The 25,740-nt window shown below is 45.0% G+C and overlaps 1 protein-coding gene across 2 annotated transcripts; it reads right to left on the reverse strand.

The window, feature by feature from the left end:
- Positions 1 to 117: 117 nt before the first annotated feature.
- Positions 118 to 23,960, reverse strand: INPP1 (inositol polyphosphate-1-phosphatase). 2 transcript variants are annotated; one of them, XM_032962750.2, is made up of 6 exons: positions 23,311 to 23,960; positions 14,841 to 15,093; positions 13,523 to 13,583; positions 12,612 to 12,815; positions 6,089 to 6,263; positions 118 to 3,976 (listed from the first exon to the last, which is right to left on the reverse strand). In XM_032962750.2, exons 2-6 carry the CDS (start codon positions 15,042 to 15,044, stop codon positions 3,454 to 3,456), a joined length of 1,167 nt encoding a protein of 388 aa, XP_032818641.2. In that variant the 5' UTR covers positions 15,045 to 15,093; positions 23,311 to 23,960; the 3' UTR covers positions 118 to 3,453. The 2 variants fall into 2 exon arrangements, with proteins under 2 accessions (XP_032818641.2, XP_032818650.2); XM_032962759.2 differs by having other exon boundaries at positions 23,173 to 23,960.
- Between the last annotated feature and the right edge of the window lie 1,780 nt (positions 23,961 to 25,740).

The raw sequence follows: 25,740 nt of genomic DNA on the forward strand, positions 1-25,740 counted from the left end.
TATCAGACTCGTTGATTTTGTTAAATCTTCACGCAGACACCTGCTGAAATTTGTGATGACATAAATTTACGGTGATAGTCACGAAGCAAAATTAACCAAATAAGGAATGCGAAGAGGATATGTTGAGTATTTTATTATTCACAATGTGAGTCATGATACATACGTTCGTGATTTACATTGGTATATAAAATTGTATTTCCATGATACAAAATTTTACAAACATATGTAAATAAAATCCCATTACAAACAAACCATACAAGTATACAAGTTGAACAGTGTTTCAGCTGAGCCTGCTTTGAAGTTCACTGACATTCAGATGCCTAAAAGCATTGGTCCCCAATCTTTCTAGACCTGCGCAACACTATCACGCTTAACACATTTTGTGTGAATCGCTGTGCACCAGTAAAATATTTTTCGAAATTAAAACTGCTCTCAAAGCACTTAAATATTAATGAAAACAATTAATTAGATTTCTTTTAATAACAGCGAAGTTGTACAATGGGAATTCTACATTTGGTTTTGTGAAAAAAAGAATATCTACAACAGTTCCGCAGACCACTTCCCACAAGCCTTGTGAATCGCAGGTTATGAAACTGAAAGAAATGGTGCCAAATGGCTTCTGTACTACGACTGACAAAAAAAATCACGAACAGATAGAATATGCCTTGTCCCAAAAAATATTTAAACAGCGACATTTATCTCTTGAGAATACTTGAAAACCAGCATCGTCATAGTAAAGGTGCGAGTTGTTTGGTGTGCGCTGCCACACAGGTGGACGTAAGAGAGTAGGAGATGGGGGGGTGAAGAGGCAAGAGTTGGACAAAGAGAGAGGTTGGAGCTCATGTAGCCAGGCAGCTCAGCTGGAATTCTTCAGTCAGGCAGCTCGTTTGGAATTCCTCGTCCTTACCCAAGCCTTGTCTCCCCAAAAAAAAGCATTACGGTGCCTTTCATTTGTCTCAACTCGTTATGATTATGCCAAGTACTGGATATGCAACTTTTTGCATGCATTGTTTGACAATACACTCACCCTTTATTTATATGAAATACCATAATTGTCGAATGTGGGAAAAAGGCAATACAAGTCTAAATCCATGACTTAAACAAATAAGGCATGTATGGTTTCCACATGCCTGAGTGATTACTGACAGATGCACATTACATTCAGCGTTTATCACGAAATAAATAGCTGTTAAAAGGAACACTCAAGTTAATTTTACATTAAAGTGTCACAAGTATCCATTCATTATCTTTAATTAGCCTGGACTCCAGGTTAAAACAGGTAATCAATGCACTTCCGATTAACATGGTTGGCCAAGTACGGTGCGAAAGAAGTTCAATATACAGTACATATACACAAGTACTGCATTCTGGTCTATTTTCCCCACCCATGAAACCACAAATATGTAAAACGGAATTAGGGGTAAGACGTTGGGCTTAACAACCTTGCCAAGGCGTTCTGTGCAATGTCTACCTTGTGTGCACGCACTGCACGGAGTTAATAAAAAAAGGCTCATTAAGCCGAACATCTCAACAGGAGAGGAAATGATAAACTTGGCTATTTACTTTTACATTCAGTCATGTTATATACCAATATTTGTCAAACTCAGTGTAGTTTACAGCAGCAGTTATATGGAGTATTAATATAAAATACATACATTAAAAAAGCACTGGATAGCACCCGTGCTGTGATAAACCTCAAAGAATTGAGACATGAAAGCACTCGAGAATTGACGATAATGGGACTACCCCTTTTGATAAGAAAACAGATAAACATACATAACTTTAGCTTCTGTATATGTGCGACTAGATTTTGATAACTCGCCACAGCAAGCACACGAGTGGCGTATGGTATCTGAATCAGTCTTGGACCCTCTATCCCCAACTCTCACCGACTAGTCTGGTCAAATATATGGTCAGACATCGTCTATGACTTAGACGGTGTGGGGAGGCTTTCACCCAGAAGAGGACTGACCGTGGACCATCTATATATATAAAAGGGAAATTTGTGAATGTGTGTCTGTCCAAAATGTTTAGCATACTTCCCAACATGCAACAAACTTGAAATTTGGCATGCGGGTAGCTTGCAGACTGTACACAATGCAAAAAATATAAAAATGCAGTCCCCCCTTTTATTTATAAAGATAGTATTTTGATATTTAGGGTAAAATTACTAGATTCTAAAAATAGTCTAATAATCGGTCAGTCACATCTTTAGTAAGCGTATCCTCAACGCTCACCCCCAGTTCCCTACAACATCAAACAAATGTGCAAATGTGAAAGGCAAAAAATAACTACATTCAAATATCAATATGGTGTAATGGAGAACATCGAAGTCGTTATAGATTTTATATTTGAATACATGAGACTTTTTACACATTGTCACCCAGAATGCACCTCATCACATCTTGGAAGCTAAGCAAACTTGAGCCTGGATAGTTTTTGGATGAGCGACCACCGTGCATAACAGGTATTATCGGCCGGGGCCGCTGCATGGTAGGCAGTGCAGGAACCTCCATTGTTGCACATTACTTTATATGCTTCCACATCTATTTTCCATGCCTTCAACCCACTGACCAGGATGGTGAAATATGGTCAAATAAGCTTCATGACCAGCACAGGTTTGGGGAGGCCATCATCCAGGAGTGGATTGACAAAGGGCTGTACATATTGCTTTTTTTTACAGGAGGCCCTTCAATGAAGAGGCCCTTCAATGAAGAGACCACTTCTACATGCGGTCCATACGGTCTGAGCTCAGCCATACTAATACTGTGCTCCCAATGACATCACAATGCAATGGTTGTGGTCATACAGCCTCATGTTCAAAGTAGAACCGGTTCAGTATTTGAAATACTTTTTAGGAAGGTCCTGCATTGGGATGTTCACAAAATTCCTTTTTAAGGAGTGTTTTGCTACATATGAGAGGAAAACTAGAGTGCATGGTGATACCTCACAAAGCATACCAGGATCTGCACAGGTGGGCTCATGAATCCACTTCCTGTACTACCATCTAGCCACCTCGCAACCTTGTCGGTTTTGGAGTTTAAAATAAATGTGAACCACATACTCTTGCTCCCATCGTGCAGGATTACAGGCGTGTGCCTAAGCCACCTAAGCCAACCCTTTTAAATCTTGGAATTTTTGTCAGTACTGACAGATAATACAAATCAGCTTATGAGAAGAATATAACTTTTTTCCAATTAACCAAGTAACTTGTTTTCCTAATAAAAAGAACAGTTATGTGAAAAATACACTAATGACAAAGTTCAGTCAAAGTTTCCAAGCTCAAAGGTCATACTTTGCTCTAGCACCCAATAGAACATTACCCAAGCAACAGAATTGTCTCGTGTAGAAAACTGCAATAAACCGTAGCTGACGAAGGCATTGTTACGGAAAAAAGTCGACACGCCACACTACAGTACCAGAGGGGAACAAATACAAGGCGAGTACCGGTACTCAGGTTCGCTCGCACTCGGCTAAGGCCAACAATGCCGCCTGCAGCACAGCTGGTGACCGGTAGGCCACAAACCCATCCATATTGGCCCACATCTCAGCCCCTTTGCCGTTCGGGAAGGGCTGGTGGTAGACAAGCTGCGGGGGTTCCTTCCCTTCTTCGCCTCTCTCAGTGACGCCCTGCCGGTACGACGCCATGCAACGCCGCAGGTTGGCCACACCGCCCCCCAGGGATCGCAGGACCGCGTGGGGGGCGCAGCTGTCCCAGGCATACGTGGTCTTGGGTTTGGTGCACACGTAAGCCGAGACGAAGCCCTCGGCCACGCACAGCGCCTTGTAGCCGGCACCGGCCACCAGCCGGACACGTTCGCTATCGCCACCGCACAGCTTCCCCATCGCCAACCTGACGTGCTCGCCCTCGCTGCCGCTCATCACCACGGAGAGGTCCACCGAGTGGGGAGGGCCTTGGATGGAGCTCACGCGTACCCCGTCGTAACACAGGCCCCAGAAGCCTTTTCCTGACCACCTTGCAGCGACACAACAATAACAAGAGAACTGCAGTTTAATATTTGATATTATTCAATGGTGTAAAAAGTGAAGGGTGCAGCGCTGCCAGTATTTGCTCAAAGCACTGTTGGCAGGGCCTCCACTAGAGGGAGTTCTAGAGAGTCTCGAGAGCAGTGCTTCTCAAGCGTTTTCACTCTATAGCACACGCTTGCTAGATCTTCAGGGCACACAGAACCAAACAAAAAAAATCACTGGGCTCGGGTGAGAACTGAGAGGGTTTGGGGGTGGTGTATGTCAAAGTAACATATAAATATGAACTACAGGAAATGATCGCAGAACCGGTTAAAAACAGTTGCACAGTTGGGCTCAAGATAAATTAGAACAAAACAAAAGTCATGTACAACAAGTTGGCTAAACATTTGTAGATATGGGTTGGGAAGGACAACTGCAAAACATATCAGAGTACCTATAATCTAGGTTTTTTGGATTAGATTGCGTAAATATACATGTGTCGTTACACCCGCCACCACCCGACAGCCAATTAGTAAGGTTTGTCACGTAAACAAAACGCACCAATTAGTTGTTAGTTCAACACACCGGTGTATTGGAGAGTAAATCCACAAATATTTACAATTCGAGTACGATGTTTTGCCAGTAATTGCAACCAGCCTCATCAAGTGACAGCCAGAATTGTGGAGAAATCCTCCTGTTTCGGTCTTAGATAAATGTGATATCATCACTTGTGAGCCAATCAGGTGTGAAGACAAGAGGGGGAGTTAATGTATTCACATAAATTACAATGGGTATATATTATTGATTGGCTTATTCACAGTTATTCAACATACATCATGTATATTATGTATGTACATTCTGCTGTTTTTTATTATCAGATCGGAATCAATTTGATGTAATAAAGAGGCAGACAAGAACAGACCGGAGTATTTTTGAAAAAAAGAACTTGATAAAACACACACCATGGAGATGGAGCTATCAAATCGGCTCTTGCTCAAGAAATAGATGGACTGGTAATGGCTTGGTGAGGCCTTCATCCAGCATTGGATAGATCGTTGCTGTGAAAGTGTGGTGCACTGCACTTACTATGTTAAAATAAATATTAAATTTTAACACATTTATAATCTATAACTGCCAACTCTGTAGACTGCAATTATTTCAATGCACAAATACTTTGCGAATTAATCATCAGTCATGATTGACACTGCTGTAGTTTTCCATAATTTAAGATCCAGAAAAATGTTGCTGCTTCATGCAAGTAAGGCATGCAGTACATGAGCCGCATTATTTATAGAGACCGCATCTGACCAGTTTCAAGTGCACACAATGAATTAATGTGTATATACACTCCTTGACAAACCATTTACAACCTGCAATGTGTCCAGAATTTTAGAGTACTGTGTGATAAGAGTCAATGTCCCTATTTACATTATTCTATGTTTTATAAATTAATACAAAAAAATTGTCAGATTCCCACAAGCCAAGCAGGAAGGAGCCTCGTATTGCCAAAACATGTGGTTTTGGCTTGGGCTGTAAGGTAGCCCAGGACATGGCAGTAGAGCAATGGATTGCTGAATATATCTGTGGAGAGTGTTACCTCCTCGTTTGCTTGGTGGATACTCCAATTTTCTCCCAAAGAGAATTGGTCAAACATTCCAGTGCAGAACCCTCATTTTTTAGTAAATACCATGATTATTACTCTTACAATAATTGTGCGATTACGAGACGTATACATACCTACCATCTTATAATCCGGTAGTTGTATGTGACCATATATGTATAGATTTCTTGACACCATGTACGATTTTGGCCTCTCTTAACTCTCTGGCTCATGTTGTAATCCAGACTACAGTAATATAATTCCCAAGAGCAAAACAATTCAGTGGCAAATGTCACCTGGAACTCATGGAATCGCATGTGTGTGCACTGGTTATTGTCACCACAATAAAATAAACACATGATACGTCATCTTTCACTGAAAAACATCGACCTGTATAACCCCCCACATTTCCTAACACGTCCGCCCTTCTCATAATACATCCCAATCGCAGCACGATTGAGAGGTTTCGAAGAACCAATTGGCGAGGCCTACATGCGCCGAGAGAGAGTGTGCCCTCACCTGCCGGTTTGCGGGTCCCTCCTGACGAAGGGCTGGTTGACAACGCCCATAATGGGCAGGCCGTCGTGCCTCCCGTACGCCCCAACGAGAACAGTGACGCACTGCAGACCGTGCTCGAACACCCCACCTCTGCCCTTGTCATCCGACGCACCCTCGATGTACTGGTTCGTCGAGTCTGGTCACGCACGCATGCACATACGTCCACAGGGGAAAACATGTTCATGAAAATATTTGCAGCTATGAATTGTAGCTATAGATCATGGGTGTGAAAAAGACCCAAAACAGAAGATCCCTGGGTTTGATCTTCCACGGAGCTCATGGTACACCCTAAACCGCATTAGCACAAACCATGGCAGATGCACATATCTGATGCACAAAGGGAAATTTTAAAACTCTTCAGTGTAACGGTGGTCATCCAGAATAGACCATATAACATATAATGATGCAATGCCCGATCCACAAATACGAAGGAGACATTACAACAATACATTCTGCTGCTCCTGAATGTGAAATTGTAGTTGTTGCTCTGCATGGGTGTGGAACATTTTTAATCCTGAATCGGACTTTCAAATAGCTTTGGGGGCAGGCACACATCAGTTGACAGTAAATGCATCGGCTGCGTGCCAAGACCTACTTAAAAGACAACCGGTGACGAAGTGGGGCAAAGTTTAAACACAATGTTGCTCGGTCGAAAATACAGTAAGATACTTGCAGTGGCAAATAAACATCGATTACGGGTTGTTTCCAAGTGGTAGGCCTCATGTGGCCTTGGGCTACATAAATTTAAGTCATGACCTGGATTTGGCTCGTAGGTTCTACACCCCTGCTATAGATAAATCAAAGTCTTGTTTAGGGTCTGTGTGCTGCTTACAACTACACAAGTGTGCAGACAATGTCATGTTACCGCAATATTACCAAGTTTGTGTTTGGTTTACCTGTGTTTGTTATGCTTGTAACATGTACTATAATGGTAGATAAAAGTAAAATGTGATACAGAATATGATGTAAGATTATCCTTTGTCATGAGAAACACTGATGTAATGGACTAGACATTGCACGGTTAAAACATGAATGCTATGCATTCGGTGTAAAATGTACGTACCCCACATTAATGTGTTTTAATATCAGAGCAACATTCTATCATGTTATCTGTCAGTTATAATCATATCTTGTGAAAGTTATATTATGGGGATAACACTACATTGGGGACACCCTGTAAATATTGTACTTAACGGTCCAACAAAAAATAATTTGCCAGAGAAGCAAAGTGGTATCAAGTTAGCAAATCTGACTTTCCAATTAAGCTTTATAATTTTAAAGTATCTGCATATAAAGTACTGTATTCTGATTGCCACATTTGACCGAAATTATGCCTGTTACTGCATTGAACAAATGTTTCCTTTACTTGTAAACACCATTTATCTATTTACCCAGAAAAGACTTACAGTGTCAGGACTCATGCTCAGGAGGGATCCACATTAAGGGATGTTTAGCCAATATCATTCGCGTACATATGTATTTTGAACTTCTTTTTCGCACCGTGCGTAGCCAAGAGAATGGGCATACCCAGGAAACTGTGCATATGGGACAGAACACTCAAACCTTCACACGGAGAGATTCAATCCATTACTATCCTGCCTTATCCTGGCTACCTCACAGACACAAAAAAGACAAAAATCCCCCGTATAGCCTGAAACAGACTGTTGGGGCAAGTGCTGTTAGCGAGCACCTATGAAGGCCGGCACGGCACACAAGGGGGTGGGTGGCCAACACCACGCCCGACCGCCTTTGTCTCCCCAAAGGCGATGTTCACACACCAGACTACTTACTCGTTTGAGGCTGAGTCGACCTAAGGGAGGCCCAGGACCGGTTCAGGTAATCGTCACTGGGTGTTGGCCGTGAGCGGGAATCGACCCCGGGTCGCCGGGTTCGTAGCGCAGCGTAGCGCTAACCGCCACGCTACCGCTCCCCACTTCACAGGCACACGCACACCATGACACACGGTACTCTCTGGTGGTCTCCCATCCAAGTACTAACCAGGCTTAACTCCGCTTTGCTTCTGAGATCCGATGAGGTTGGGTATATTCAGGGTGATTTGGCTTCGGGGCTCGCAGGGCAGCACAAACATGGGTGCGTATTAATGGGCACAGCGTAACTTGTGTGTGGAAAAAAATGGGTCAGCTAAGGGTTGGGGATACAGTGCTGTTTGTAAAGACAGCTGCACTCTGAACTGCCACTGCAGAAATTGTAGGCGTACGCGCGTGCTTCAATGGAAACCGACGTCTCATTTCCCATGACGTCCCTGGGCACACAGCTGGCAAAAAAGCAGGCTCTATAGGCTATACAGGCACAGTGAATAATGTGTTTTCTTACGACATGTCAAAACAGATCAAGAAGAAAGCAAGTGACTAAAACTGTGTTTTTATTTTTAAATATATATTTGGATCTTATACTCAAATTGTAATGATTTAGCATTTAGCACACTTGAGAGATATATCATTTACCAGGCATGCCCAAAATTACACGGTGGATTATGGTTTTTATTGGAAATTGTGAAGTCTAAACTGATCCATGTGAAGACAGTCTATTGAAATACAATGATCTATCTACAAAGCACAGCAGTGGACGAATTAAAAAGTTATTTCATGAAAGTGATTAAACAATCCCCTTCGCCCGTTAATTTACTTTATATCACATGCAGAGGAAGCGAAAATAAATCATTCTGGGGTGGAAGGCACAGGTTGAAAGCAGAGGTTTGCATCCGGGTAGTTGCAGTCACTGAGATTTTCTGGGACCGACCACATCGCTACTTGGTATTCATGTAGGTATCCAGCAGCAGGACAGGTGATTGCACAACGCAGATGGAGATTTCCTACCTCACGATCCATCACTCAAACTTGCGTAGTCCACTGCCGATTCATCAATAGCAGTGCCTCCAGGATAAATGAAGATTCTAATTCAATTCAAATGCTGAATGTCATACGGCCCACTCTGAGTTCTATGGCGCTTTCCTATAGGGCCATATGACCCACTGATAAGCGTTCTTCTTGCATTGTTGGCCGAGAGATGTTTTCTTCCATTAGGGGAGGAATAAGGGAATAGCCAAAAAAGGGCATTGGCAGTCATTGATTTCAGAAGAGGCAGTGCCTAGGTTAAAACAAATGTTGGGGGAGGGGTGAAGTGCCCGAGTTTAAGTGGAGGCTCCACCGATGAGAGTGGTTATATATCATCATCAACATATATATAAAAAAGGCAAAGTTGTGATTACGTGTGTCTGTTCAAAATGTTTAGCGTACTTAAAATTTGCCATGTAGGTACTTTCCAGACTGTACACCATGCAAAAATTATAAAAATACACTTTTTTTGGGGGGGGGGGGGGGGGTGGGAGCTCAATAATGCATTTATTTTTTGCGTGGTGAAGCCAAGTCCTGGGCGAAGCCGGGCAGTAAAGCTAGTATATCATACGGGACATGCGCATTAATCAGGTTTTAGGACTATTAGAACACAAACCCAGACCAGATATTTCACTTGTCAGTCCCACATTACGTTGCATCACTTTAGCGGTTTTAATTTCTTTACGTGGCCAATAATAGTAAATTATATAACTACCTTAAACAAGTGGGTTATGAAATAATCCACTCTTATTTACCATATAAATATATTGTTAGGACTGACGTTTTGATACCTTAGGTGGTCATATTCACATCACATCTTGGCAAACCAAGAGAAATACATCTTCTCGGCCAATTTGGTTCTTTGTTACGAGTAGAAACGTCAACACATTTTTTCTACAAAAAACTGTACGGAAAGCGACAGATTTCCCAATACCCCAATTGGACCACATGAGTTTCGCAGTTTTGTGGTGTTCGTAAGCAAATCAGCTTAAATGGTATGTTGATGAATACTGGTTTTATTAACTTTATGCTTCAGTAAACAAAAAAAACTTCCTCATGATAAGAATACTGTAGGTCGAGGCTGCGGACTGTATACACAAGCAAGTGCTGTGCACTTTGCCCGGTGCAATTATAAGCCACACAACAACTCGTAGTGAATTGAAGTTTGAAGAAAACATTGTGCAGCCCAAAGAGTTAAGGCTATTAAATGGGGTAAAAAAACAGCACCAGATGCTCTGCAGTACTCATCTCCATACATATAAAAGGCAAAGTTGTGATTGTATGTGTCTGTTCAAAATGTTTAGCGTACTTCCCGACATGCAACAAACTTGAAATTTGCCATGTGGGTACTTTCCAGACAATACACAATGCAAAAATTATAAAAATACACTTTTTTTTGGGTGGGAGCTCAATAATGCATATATTCTTTTTCACGGCAAGTGAGCTGTGACGTAACGCATTGTAGTGTAGTGGTTAGCGCGCTGTGTATGTGTCTGTGTGTGTGTCTGTGTGTGTGTCTGTGTGTGTGTCTGTGTGTGTGTGTGTGGGGAGTGGTAGTGTAGTGGTTAGCGCGCTGTGTGTGTGTCTGTGTGTGTGCCTGTCTGTGTCTGTGTGTGTGGGGGGAGTGGTAGTGTAGTGGTTAGCACGCTGTCTGTGTGTGTGTCTGTGTGTGTGTCTGTGTGTGTGTCTGTGTGTGTGTCTGTGTGTGTGTGGGGGGAGCGGTAGTGTAGTGGTTAGTGCTACGCTGCGCTACGAACCCGGCGACCCGAGTTCGATTCCCGCTCACGGCTACCACCGGTGACGATTATTTCAACCGGTCCTGGGCCTCCCCTAGGTCGACTCAGCCTAAAACGAGTAACTGGGGTGCTGTGTGAACATCGCCACTGGGGGGACAAAGGCGGCCGGGCGTGGTGCATCCAAGTCCCGGGCGAAGCCGGGTAGTAAAGCTAGTAAATAATATAGAGGACGGGCTAAATTGGGATTCATAAATTCCAAATGTTACATTTAAAAAATGTCAAAGCATCTACAAGGGGCTGCCTGACAGCACAAGTAATTTGAAATGGGAAATCTTTTTCAGTCAAATGTATGTGAAAGTGGGCACTCCATTCACATTTAACTGCTAAACTAAAGCCAAATTTTACGATTGTATTTCTGCTAACAGCTAAATGTGTTTTTTTTATATTTTGGCAATTAAAAAATAACAAGCTACCCACTTAAGCTACCTTTTTGTGTTTAGTTTGGTGTCCTTCCCCCACACCTCATATTAGCACGGTTGGCTATGTACGGTGCAAAAGACTTTCAACATACATACATATAAAATAGTATTTAAGACTTAAGATGATACAAGGAGTCCGTATAGCGACAGTACTTGTACATTTGGCAAATATTGATTCTCGTTAGAAACGTGGCTTGAAGAGAAATAAAGTTATCTCATCATTACACGAAGAAATTGTTTTTGTCAGCTTTAGCTGGAGCATAATGCGGACAAAATGAGAGGGGTTATGTTTTCACAATTTGCTACCAAGAGAAATGTTGACTAAACGCATGATAGTCCCTCTGAGGGTTAAGTCCCAACACATTACAAAAACAATAATAATACCTACTATAATCACCCAGGAATGTCCTTAATGCTCGTGACGTCACTCCACATCGACCAGCCCCCCTCATTAATATTCATTAACAGGTGACGTCCTCCAAATCGACCACCCCCCCATTATTATTACCTACTGAGCCAAGAATGTCTGTGTGCAACGCTCGTGACGTCACTCCACGTCGAGCAGCCCCCCTCATTAATAATCATGAACAGGTGACGTCACTCCACATGGAGCACCCTCCCCCCTCATTAATAATCATGATCAGGTGACGTCACTTCACATGGAGCACCCTCCCCCCTCATTAATAATCATGATCAGGTGACGTCACTCCACATGGAGCACCCTCCCCCCTCATTAATAATAATTAGCGGCTGACGTCACTCCACATGGGGGGCGAGGCGCCTCCTCCCCCCTCCACAGCGTCAACTCACAACCCTCACTACAAAGGCAGAACCCTCACGTCACGTGATCTCCGTGACGCTGTTGAGACATAGAAGTAAAAAGGATGTCATGATGAACAAGGGATTATAACCTTAAAATGAAATAGGTCTGTGTCACCGCGGCCTTACAAATTGCACACGAATTGATGCAATGAATATATCACGTCGCGGTCTGATTTTCGCTTGCAAGTTTCAGATTTACTGCAATACACCCGTCCTTGGACGGGTAAAAGGCTAGTGCCTAATATTTATCTTAGAAACCCCAAATGAGTCTCAGCACCCTATTTCTGGAGGGTCTTACATTGAGATGTCAGCCAATTCCAATTATGCATGTCTGGCATGGAGTGGAGTATCTGGAGAAACAAACCACCTATATGAGGGGATAACCCAACAAACTGAACACAGATAGATTAAATTCAATCCACTGCTGTACTAACATCTCCTGGCCACCTCACGGCCGAAGCCTACAGCACCTGATATTCCCAGGCAGCCTGCAATCCAGACTCTGACCGGGCTCAACCTGGGATCTGCCAAGACCGAGTAAATCGAGGCAATTTTATCGTGGGCTCCTCCTCTCACCATGTGCTACACCTACCAATGGGGTCGACCCACACCCCGAGGTCCTCGGGCTCCAGCTTCACGGCGATGTCCTTCAACCGGGGATCGGGCGCCAGCCCGGAGTCAGAGTGCACGGCCTCGGCGAGGAGGCGAGCGGCCTGGTGGTTCCCATCCAGCACCAGGGTGAGCAGCTCCGCCGTGTCGGCGGGGGTGGCGCGCACCTCGATGTACACCGTCTCACCTGTGTGCACGTGCGGGTACGTTCAGGCGAGAGGCATTAATGCAGCACAGCAAGTGGGCAGGCATGTTAACGATGCATCGATATAAACCTATCCTTGAGATGGCTGGGGTGCCTCAAATGTCAAGAGTGCTGAGATGACACTGCTGATATCCTGGGTTAAAATCCAAGCGACCTCCTGTAATGAAACTTGTTTCTCGAGTGTAATGAGTTGATGGTCTCAGCTCGGTCACCAATGATTGCAGGAAACAGCCATAACAACAAACTTGGTTCTGTACTTAAATTGACTAAATTCCAGCTCTGAGAAATTAGAAAATATCGGTTTGACTGTCATGCGATGAACATTATTCTCAGTGGCAACAGAGGTCGAAATTTTTTATTCTGGAAAAACAAAACTGCGCGAAAATATAGAAAGAAACTGTGCAATCAGGAACATAATTGTCTTTCATCGAATCGTGACCCAGAAGCAAAATTAAATTAATAGCCGTAGAGGAGAAGAGTTGCATGCCCACTGTGAAGATACATCCTATTAGTTGGCATTCATAATCGTGGTATGCGCACAACGGGGGTGGGATGGAATGATGTAGCAAGCACTATAACTTTAACATTATCAGGCACCCAAACAAAACAGCTTACACACAAGTGCTAAACAAAGCAATTACTTTCAATAGTTTCAATGAGCACAGGAAGCACTACGAAGCAACACTTACCCAAGCTATTAGTGAACTTGTTGCTCTCTTCTCCGTAAATGTGCCCTGCCAGACCTGGGAACTAAACACAATGGACACAGTGGGCTTGAGGGAATTTCTTTCATATTACAGCAGTTCCAAACAGGGAGATTGATAGCTATGGCTCTGAAACCTACAAACTACTAATTATGTTTCCGAGATCACTGGAAAGTGAGCCAGACCGGATTATAAACCAAACAAGGGAGCTCTGCCTAGATTCTCACAACAGTGTTACATGGGCTCACAGGACACCGAACCTTTTCTGTTACCAGTCCGTGCAGCTCACTTCTGGAAGCGTGCTGCTGGCCTTAACTCAGGCCACCCTCGAAAAAGAGTGGTGATGTCACAAGTGGTGATGTCACAAGAAATGGATGTGCAGTCAATGATCAACTTACAGGCCGTATTTTTGTTTTGAAAAAGACAGCAGAAATGTTTGACAGATTTTAAGTTGCTTTCACCTAACCCAGGGGTCGGCAAAGATGATAACAAGAGGAGCCGTTTTTTTTGTAATCCGGTAAAAAACTCAACATTTCAAAAGTCGCAATGCATGTGAACACAAGATGGTCCTAAATAAATAACATCAGGAAGCAGTCCTTAAAGGGCCGCATGCGGCTCTAGAGCAGCAGGTTGCCGACCCGTGGCCTAACCCAAGTGAGCATATTCAAAACCCTGTTAAAATAGACTGTACATCTATTTTTGTCTATCTCAGGCTGTGGAGGGTTAGGATGGGAAGTCGTAAAGGAGACAGGGAAAAGAGACACCGAACCCACAGAGACGTGCGACTCATGAAGCGTTGGGACTAGATCCGAACCATGCAGGGCCATACCTGGGCCGATGAGTCTAGTTGCCTCTTGCCATGAGAACACGGCATACGTGCTCCAGTGGTGATTTACGAGTAATCTTACAAAAGGTTTGGCCCATCCACAATCAAATGAAATATACAAAAAGGTGGCTTATTTCCCCTTGTTGCCCTGGTCAGATTGTCTTCTTATTGTTTGTGTTTTTTGTAAGAATGCTGTAGATGACTTGGCATTCAAGTCCCGAATAAATGCAAATCCTTACACACGTGAAAGGACACATACCTCCTGCAGACCCTGTAAGTCCAGAAAGGCATTGCATAACACCGCAATTTTTCCCAATTACACAAAAAAGGCCTCAATAAGATGTATAGATTTGGAAGTTGTATATTATGTCTTTGTAGATCAGTGTCCAAAACTAAGTTAAAACCAATGAAGAAGACAATGAAGATCCCAATCCTGATGGCGATGTTGATGAAGATGCACAACGCCACCGCTCTCACCTTCTTGCCCACATAATGCTTAATGGCCTCCTGGATGAGCACGTCGGCCAAGGTCTTGAAGTCGCTCAGAAACTTCTTGTTCTTGTCGTCGCCCGTCTTCTCCTCCACCAGGAGGCGGAAGAGTGCCTCCTCGGCACGGCAGACGCGCGCAATGTTCGCCGCTTTCTCCGCCACCTCCAACAGCGAGGCCAGAATTTCCGCCATGGCCTCAAGGAAGTCTCAAGTTCAGCGGCAGTGAGGAAGGGCGGCTTGACTGCACACAAAGAGATCAGCAGAGTGCAATCCACGCTCACGTAACAAAACATCTGGGTGCCTCGGTTATGAGTCATCATCAGCAATGACCAATCCGTCACCATCTTTCACAATCCTGCGATATAGCAATCCACCTAGCAATTGCACGCAAACCGATTCCATTGCTCTAGCCTCACTTTTTTTCTACTGGCGCTCGTTATTTTCAATCACTGGCCGTTACCTCCTTTAGCCACATATTTTTCTTAACAGTAAATACTATGTCTTCAACCTGCGTGTGTTCTCTAACTCATGTATTCTTCTCCTCCATCTGACTCTTCATGTAATTCCAAGCGTGCAATCACTCCATGTTTCTCTGTGCCATTTCAGTATTTATAATTAAACATAATATAAGCATTTCGGATCCATACATCATAGATAATATGTACTTGCTATGACGTGATGTATTGCTTATGCCTGCAAATACAATAAATGTGTTGTCCACACTGTTGTGCATGAAACAAGGTATGCAGTTTCACCAACTTGGAGCATTAAATAATGCCATTTAACAACAGGTAGAAGATAGTACAATTCTAACTTAGGATTGATAAATGTCTGAACAATACACACCCTCTGAGCTATCTCAGAGGGGGGGGGGGCATGATTCACATCTTGATGAAAAAGCCAAAACACATCGTCTTGCCAACTTCCCATTGTTAGCGAATGACACAATGGCACGGTATGTATTCCTTCAATACATTGGACGTAATGGAACATGCCTACACGTGAAGCGGCCCGAGTTTTGGAGGAAATTGTGGGCTGTGCACAGCATGCAAAGGTCAGGATTTGCCAATCTCTGCTGTGATCTCTTTGTAACCTCGGTTTCGTACCGACACACTGCTGCTTATGAGTACCTGCTCCAACACCGAGTAAGTTTTTTTACAGCTCTACATAGCCTACCAATTGTTCAGAACTATATCCCGAGATGCCACTGACGGGGAGCATGAGCAGTGATATGTTTAGAGGGGAACAGAAACTCGACGGCAAAGTGACAGAGGAGTGTGCTTGGCATGGGCCCTGGTGCAAGAAATGAAATGAGAACCCTCCCTTAAAAGTGAAAAGCTCAAGAATGCTCACTTCATGGCTGTGGGGTCTCATTTTTTTTATCTGAAATGTTTTTTGAGCGTGAATGCTTCTAATCACGCATGTCCTGCTGTGCAGTTATATAACCACGAGACTTCCTGGGGTGGCTAGGGTCAACAGTAAACTAGAGGCTCCTCTGCATGAAAGCAAATTCCTCAACATCCATGGCAGTGCACGTCTCGTATGTGGCTGAAAAGATCTCATGATGGGTTTTTTTTGTAAAGTTCTGCACCGGATGTTTGGTCGCCTAAATCTTAATACGGTAGTTTAGTTTGTGGGAAGAACCCACAGTATTGTACCCGACAAAAAAAAAGTTGAGCACATTTACAAATACATGTCTCATCCACATATCTGTCTTTCCACATGAAATATAAATGTATATATTTTATACATTTTTATTACACCCTTCCAGTACATATTTTCAGCAGCAACCCCCCCCCTGGACCGTATGTTGAACTTCTTTCACACCGTACATCGCCAAACATGCTAATCGGTCCGGGTTCGACGCACAGTATCTCATCAGCACGTATATGAGCGTATAGTCCTAAACAGTCCGTAATGATGGGTTCGTGAACCCATTTGTTGTCCTGCAATGTGCAAACACAGCAGCACTCACACACAAAGACTGTTGAGGGCAAGTGCTGTCAGCGAGCACCTATGAAGCCGCCACGGCACACGAGGGGGTGGGTGGCCAACACCACGCCCCGTGCCTCCTGTACCACATCACTCCATCTCTTCTCTAGCCCCGTGCCTCCCTGTACATCACTCCATCTCTTCTCTAGCCCGTGCCTCCTGTACCACATCACTCCATCTCTTCACTAGCCCGTGCCTCCTGTACCACATCACTCCATCTCTTCTCTAGCCCCGTGCCTCCTGTACCACATCACTCCATCTCTTCTCTAGCCCGGTGCCTCCTGTACCACATCACTCCATCTCGTCTCGAGCCCCGTGCCTTCCTGTACCACATCACTCCATCTCTTCTCTAGCCCGTGCCTCCTGTACCACATCACTCCATCTCTTCACTAGCCCGTGCCTCCTGTACCACATCACTCCATCTTTTCTCTAGCCCCGTGCCTCCTGTATCACATCACTCCATCCCTTCTCTAGCCCCGTGCCTCCTGTACCATGTCACTCCATCTCTTCTCTAGCCCCGTGCCTCCTGTACCACATCACTCCATCTCTTCTCTAGCCCCGTGCCTCCTGTACCACATCACTCCATCTCTTCACTAGCCCGTGCCTCCTGTACCACATCACTCCATCTCTTCTCTAGCCCCGTGCCTCATGTACCACATCACTCCATCTCTTCTCTAGCCCCGTGCCTCCTGTACCACATCACTCCATCTCTTCTCTAGCCCCGTGCCTCCTGTACCACATCACTCCATCTCCTCTCTAGCCCGTGCCTCCTGTACCACATCACTCCATCTCTTCACTAGCCCGTGCCTCCTGTACCACATCACTCCATCTCTTCTCTTGCCCCGTGCCTCCTGCACCACATCACTCCATCTCTTCTCTAGCCCGTGCCTCCTGTACCACATCACTCCATCTCTTCTCTAGCCCGTGCCTCCTGTACCACATCACTCCATTTCTTCACTAGACCGTGCCTCCTGTACCACATCACTCCATCTCTTCTCTAGCCCGTGCCTCCTGTACCACATCACTCCATCTCTTCTCTAGCCCCGTGCCTCCTGTACCACATCACTCCATCTCTTCTCTTGCCCCGTGCCTCCTGTACCACATCACTCCATCTCTTCACTAGCCCGTGCCTCCTGTACCACATCACTCCATCTCTTCTATAGCCCCGTGCCTCCTGTACCACATCACTCCATCTGTTCTCTAGCCCGTGCCTCCTGTACCACATCACTCCATCTCTTCTCTAGCCCCGTGCCCCCTGTACCACATCACTCCATCTCTTCTCTAGCTCCGTGCCTCCTGTACCACATCACTCCATCTCTTCTCTAGCCAGTGCCTCCTGTACCACATCACTCCATCTCTTCTCTAGCCTGTGCCTCCTGTACCACATCACTCCATCTCTTCACTAGCTCCGTGCCTCCTGTACCACATCACTCCATCTCGCCTCGAGCCCGTGCCTCCTGTACCACATCACTCCATCTCTTCACCAGCCCATGCCTCCTGTACCACATCACTCCATCTCTTCTCTAGCCCCGTGCCTCCTGTACCACATCACTCCATCTCTTCTCTAGCTCCGTGCTTCCTGTACCACATCACTCCATATTTTCACTAGCCCGTGCCTCCTGTACCATATCACTCCATCTCTTCTCTAGCCCCGTGCCTCCTGTACCACATCACTCCATCTCTTCTCTAGCCCGGTGCCTCCTGTACCACATCACTCCATCTCTTCTCTAGCCCCGTGCCTTCCTGTACCACATCACTCCATCTATTCTCTAGCCCGAGCCTCCTGTACCACATCACTCCATCTCTTCACTAGCCCGTGCCTCCTGTACCACATCACTCCATCTTTTCTCTAGCCCCGTGCCTCCTGTATCACATCACTCCATCCCTTCTCTAGCCCCGTGCCTCCTGTACCATGTCACTCCATCTCTTCTCTAGCCCCGTGCCTCCTGTACCACATCACTCCATCTCTTCTCTAGCCCCGTGCCTCCCTGTACCACATCACTCCATCTCTTCTCTAGCCCGTGCCTCCTGTACCACATCACTCCATCTCTTCTCTAGCCCCGTGCCTCCTGTACCACATCACTCCATCTCTTCTCTAGCCCCGTGCCTCCTGTACCACATCACTCCATCTCTTCTCTAGCCCCGTGCCTCCTGTACCACATCACTCCATCTCTTCACTAGCCCGTGCCTCCTGTACCACATCACTCCATCTCTTCTCTAGCCCGTGCCTCCTGTACCACATCACTCCATCTCTTCTCTAGCCCCGTGCCTCCTGTACCACATCACTCCATCTCTTCTCTAGCCCCGTGCCTCCTGTACCACATCACTCCATCTCTTCTCTAGCCCCGTGCCTCCTGTACCACATCACTCCATCTCTTCACTAGCCCGTGCCTCCTGTACCACATCACTCCATCTCTTCTCTAGCCCGTGCCTCCTGTACCACATCACTCCATCTCTTCTCTAGCCCCGTGCCTCCTGTACCACATCACTCCATCTCTTCTCTAGCCCCGTGCCTCCTGTACCACATCACTCCATCTCTTCTCTAGCCCCGTGCCTCCTGTACCACATCACTCCATCTCTTCTCTAGCCCCGTGCCTCCTGTACCACATCACTCCATCTCTTCTCTAGCCCCGTGCCTCCTGTACCACATCGCTCCATCTCTTCTCTAGCCCCGTGCCTCCTGTACCACATCACTCCATCTCTTCTCTAGCCCGTGCCTCCTGTACCACATCACTCCATCTCTTCTCTAGCCCCGTGCCTCCTGTACCACATCACTCCATCTCTTCTCTAGCCCCGTGCCTCCTGTACCACATCACTCCATCTCTTCAATAGCCCGTGCCTCCTGTACCACATCACTCCATCTCTTCTTTAGCCCCGTACCTCCCTGTACCACATCACTCCATCTCTTCACTAGCCCGTGCCTCCTGTACCACATCACTCCATCTCTTCTCTAGCCCCGTGCCTCCTGTACCACATCACTCCATCTCTTCTCTAGCCCCGTGCCTCCTGTACCACATCACTCCATCTCTTCTCTAGCCCCGTGCCTCCTGTACCACATCACTCCATCTCTTCACTAGCCCGTGCCTCCTGTACCACATCACTCCATCTCTTCTCTAGCCCCGTGCCTCCTGTACCACATCACTCCATCTCTTCACTAGCCCGTGCCTCCTGTACCACATCACTCCATCTCTTCTCTAGCCCCGTGCCTCCTGTACCACATCACTCCATCTCTTCTCTAGCCCCGTGCCTCCTGTACCACATCACTCCATCTCTTCTCTAGCCCCGTGCCTCCTGTACCACATCACTCCATCTCTTTAGTAGCCCCGTGCCTCCTGTACCACATCACTCCATCTCTTCTCTAGCCCCGTGCCTCCTGTACCACATCACTCCATCTCTTTAGTAGCCCCGTGCCTCCTGTACCACATCACTCCATCTCTTCTCTAGCCCGTGCCGCGCCCGTTTAGCCCCCTTGATCCGGCCGAACAAAAGCAACACAACACACACACTGTAACACAGCACACACAACACTGTAACACAGCACACACAACACTGTAACACAGCACACACAACACTGTAACACAGCACACACAACACTAATACACACACAACACAACACTGTAACACAACACAACACTGTAACACACACAACACAACACTGTAACACAGCACTCACAACACTAACACATACAACACACACAACACTGTAACACACACAACACTGTAACACACACAACACTGTAACACACACAACACTGTAACACACACAACAAGGTAACACACACAACACAACACTGTAACACACACAACACTGTAACACACACAACAAGGTAACACACACAACAAGGTAACACACACAACACAACACTGTAACACACAACACACACTGTAACACACAACAAGGTAACACACACACAACACAACACTGTAACACACAACACACACTGTAACACACACAACACTGTAACACAGCACACACAACACTAACACACAACACACACACTGTAACACACACAACACTGTAACACAGCACACACAACACTGTAACACAGCACACACAACACTAACACACAACACACACACTGTAACACACACAACACTGTAACACAGCACACACAACACTAACACACAGCACACACAACACACACACTGTAACACACACAACACTGTAACACAGCACATACAACACTGTAACACACAACACACAACACTGTAACATAGCACACTGTAACACAGGACACTGTAACACAGCACACTGTAACACACAATACAACACTGTAACACAGCACACTGTAACACAGCACACACAACACTGAAACACAGCACACTGTAACACAGCACACTATAACACACACACAACACTGTAACACACAACACAACACTGTAACACAGCACACTGTAACACACACAACACAACACTGTAACACAACACTGTAACACACAACACTGTAACACACAGCACACTGTAACACAACACACTGTAAGACAACACTGTAACACACACACACAACATAACACTGTAACACACACACAACACAGTAACACAACACTAACACAACACTGTAACACACTGTAACACAACACTGTAACACAGCACACACGACACTGTAACAACACACAACACTAACACAGCACACACAACACAACACACTGTAACACACAACACAACACTGTAACACACACTGTAACACACACACTGTAACACACACACACACAACACTGTAACACACAACACAACACTAACACACACACAACACTGTAACACAGCACACTGTAACACAGCACACTGTAACACACACAACACAACACTGTAACACAACACTGTAACACACCACTAACACAACACACACAACACTGTAACACAGCACACACAACACAACATACTGTAACACACAACACACTGCAACACACACTGTAACACACAACACACACACTGTAACACACAACACTGTAACACACACTGTAACACACACTGTAACACACACACTGTAACACACACACTGTAACACACAACACTAACACAACACCAACACACACTGTAACACAACACTGTAACACAACACTGTAACACAACACACAACTGTAACACAACACTGTAACACAACACTGTAACACAACACTGTAACACAACACTGTAACACAGTACACAACACACAACACACACTGTAACACACACTGTAACACAGCACACTGTAACACACACAACACACAACACTGTAACACAACACTGTAACACAGTACACAACACACACTGTAACACACACTGTAACACAACACTAACACAACACTGTAACACAACACTAACACAACACTGTAACACAACACTAACACAACACTAGCACAACACACAACACTGTAACACACTGTAACACAACACACACAACACTGTAACACAACACTGTAACACACACACAACACACAACACAGTAACACAACACACAACACTGTAACACAACACTGTAACACACACACAACACACAACACAGTAACACAACACACAACACTGTAACACAACACTGTAACACACACACAACACACAACACAGTAACACAACACACAACACTGTAACACAACACTGTAACACACACAACACACACAACACAGTAACACAGCACTGTAACACACACACAACACACAACACTGTAACACAACACTGTAACACAACACACAACACTGTAACACAACACTGTAACACAACACAACACTGTAACACAACACAACACTGTAACACAACACACACAACACTGTAACACAACACACACAACACACGCACACACTGTAACACACACACACAACACTGTAACATACAACACAACACTGTAACACAACACACACACTGTAACACACAACACACACACACTGTAACACACAACACACACTGTAACACAAAACACTGTAACACAACACACAACACAACACTGTAACACAACACACTGTAACACACAACACTGTAACACAACACAACACTGTAACACAACACTGTAACACAACACACTAACACACAACACTGTAACACACAACACACTGTAACACAACACAACACACAACACAACACACTGTAACACAACACACAACACAACACACTGTAACACAACACACTGTAACACAACACACGCCCCGACCTCGGCTCCCCGTGCGTCTCCTCGCCGCCTGTTTCAGAATCGCCGCCGCTGTCACCGCCGCCGCAACAGATTCCGGTGACACCGACAAACTCGCGTTACAAACAACAAAGGTAAACACAAACAACAACACAAACCTTGGCGTACAGTAAGAAAGCGTACACAAAACATAAAAACAACCCGGCGTGACACATCGCGCAGCGCGGAGTTACCGTGCACACCCCCACACCGCTCTTTGTTGTCTCCCGCAGCCTCAGCCTCAGCAGCCTCAGCAGCAGCCGCCTCCTGTCCACTCGATTTTGACGATGAGGAGGAGGAGGTAAAAAAAGAGAGAGAGAGAGAGAGGTCACCTCCACCCCGCCAAAGCACTTCCACGATGCCCCGCGATGGTCGCGACGAGGCACCACCGCCGCTGCTGGTGCTGCTGCTGCTGCTGGTGGTGGTTCGATGCCAGGCAGAGGTTTTGCCTGGGCCCGCTGAGTGTGGGCGAGGCCGGGAGGCAGCGCCCTCTCGTGGCTGGGCACTCCCATTGACACCGCGTGACTCAACACAAATACATACCACACACACACGCGTTGCTTATTAGATGGGTTTCCACCTTTTTTCTGGTGACAAAACGGAAAACTGATTTTTTTTAACAAGGATTCATGTCTGCTGCATTAACCACAATGCTTGCAGTCAAAATGCAAAACAAAAAACATACTATGATAATATATGATGCATTGTCCCTTGAAACTGATTGGTCCACACCAAGGGACGGCTTTCTTTTGAGCCTCGACCCAATTGGTGCTCGACCAGAGGACGCCAAAAGGCGTCACACAGCTCAAAGACAATGCCACTATCAAAGTAATGAGGGCTCGGGGTGAGCATCTACATCATTAGACCTACTTTGCCAGTACCAAAATATAATAATAGGGTTTTTCCCCCTCTTTTTCTGGCAACAAAACTGAAACCTTTTTTTACAAGGATTCATGTCTGCATTAACCACAATACTTGCAGTCAAATGCAAACAAAAAACATAGTGCATTGTCTTTGAGCTGTGTGACGCCTTTTGGCGTCCTCTGGTCGAGCACCAATTGGGTCGGGGCTCAAAAGAAAGCCGTCCCTTGGTGTGGACCAATCAGTTTCAAGGACAATGCATCATATATTATCATAGTATGTTTTTGTTTGCATTTTGACTGCAGGTATTGTGGTTAATGCAGTAACATGAATCCTTGTTAAAAGGTTTCAGTTTTGTTGCCAGAAAAAAGGGGAAAAACCCTATTATTATGTTTTGGTACTGGCAAAGGAGGTCTAATGATGTAGATGCACTTTGTTTATTTCGGTAAAGTCACGTAGGTATAGTCACCCTACGTGACTATACCGAAAGAACCAAAGAGTATGGATCCCTGCAGTCACGAAAACTTCAAATCTAAAGAAATATAAAAACAATTTGTTCCTGAGCAGCAAGTGTTATTTTCCGAATGCTAATGCATCAAAGGTACAGAAAATTGATATTATTCCTCCCAAAAACTTTGTTTTTGCTCAAAGCCCTACATCACATCCGCATGAACCATGGCACCAGATACCGATACTTGATGATGATGTGCCAATGACAAAATCACCACTCAATTATTGCAGCAATATTCGACGCAGAAGATCGATCCCTGGGGTTTTGCTTCGACCTTCCCAGAAGTTTATGGTCCAAATCCCTAAATTGCATCCGCACGAACCATGGCACCAGATACCGATACCTGATGATGCACCAATGGGAAATTGCCACTGCATTATTGCAGCAGCATTCTACGCAGAAGATGGATCCCTGGGGGCTTGCTTCGATTTTCCTAGAAGTATATGGTCCATAGCCCTAAACCGCACCTGCACGAACTAAAGCACCAAATGATGATGATGCACCAATGAGAAATCGCCACTGCCACCACCATGCCTCTACACGCCAAGTCCTAATTAGTACTGAAGACCAGCACAACCCCGCAGCGCTGGCACATACAAACAGCTGTAATACAGTACGTTACAAAGACGATTACCACTGTGACATTTATATTCTATATACTTGTATGGAAGCACAAATCTGTTCGTTTTGTCATTCATGAAATTATGTCAAACATTTCGATTTAAAGCTTTCGTGACTGCAAGGATTCATCTTCTTTGGTTCTTTCGGTAAAGTCACGAAGAATGAGAATAAAATAATAAAATAAAATAATAAAATTCTCACGACGTTTCGGCCACAACACAAGCAGCCTTCATCAGGTGAAAGAACAGAACTGTCGGGACGACAGAAATAACAGCCAAATGGAGCACTGTCGTCCCCACAGTTCTGTTCTTTCACCTGATGAAGGCTGCTTGTGTTGTGGCCAAAACGTCGTGAGAATTTTATTGTCTTATTTTATTGTATTATTTTATTCTCATTCTACGTGACTTTACCAAAAGAACCAAAGAATATGTAAAACATTCTTATATAGGATTCTGTTTATCTTATAAGTCAATGTCCAGCTGTAATAATAGAAATAACAGCCAAATAGCAATGTGAGCATTTTAAGTTGACTCATAGATGATTATTTTTACCTTCCAGAAAGTAAACAGTGACATTTGATTGCTGGTTTACCGTGCAGTTCAATATTCAGTGGCTGCATTAAAACCAGTACATGGTAACCAATTCAAGTAAATACTGTATGAACACATTCCAGTACAGACTAGTATATTCTAACACATTTATCATGCACATACATTTACAATTCTCAGCATTGTGTCCACACAATCTGTGACTGCCATTTCCACACAAG

Source organism: Petromyzon marinus, chromosome 2 (genome assembly GCF_048934315.1).
Source record: "Petromyzon marinus isolate PM22_M1 ecotype Great Lakes invasive population chromosome 2, UKy_Petmar_22M1.pri1.0, whole genome shotgun sequence".
In the NCBI taxonomy this organism is placed as follows: domain Eukaryota; kingdom Metazoa; phylum Chordata; class Hyperoartia; order Petromyzontiformes; family Petromyzontidae; genus Petromyzon; species Petromyzon marinus.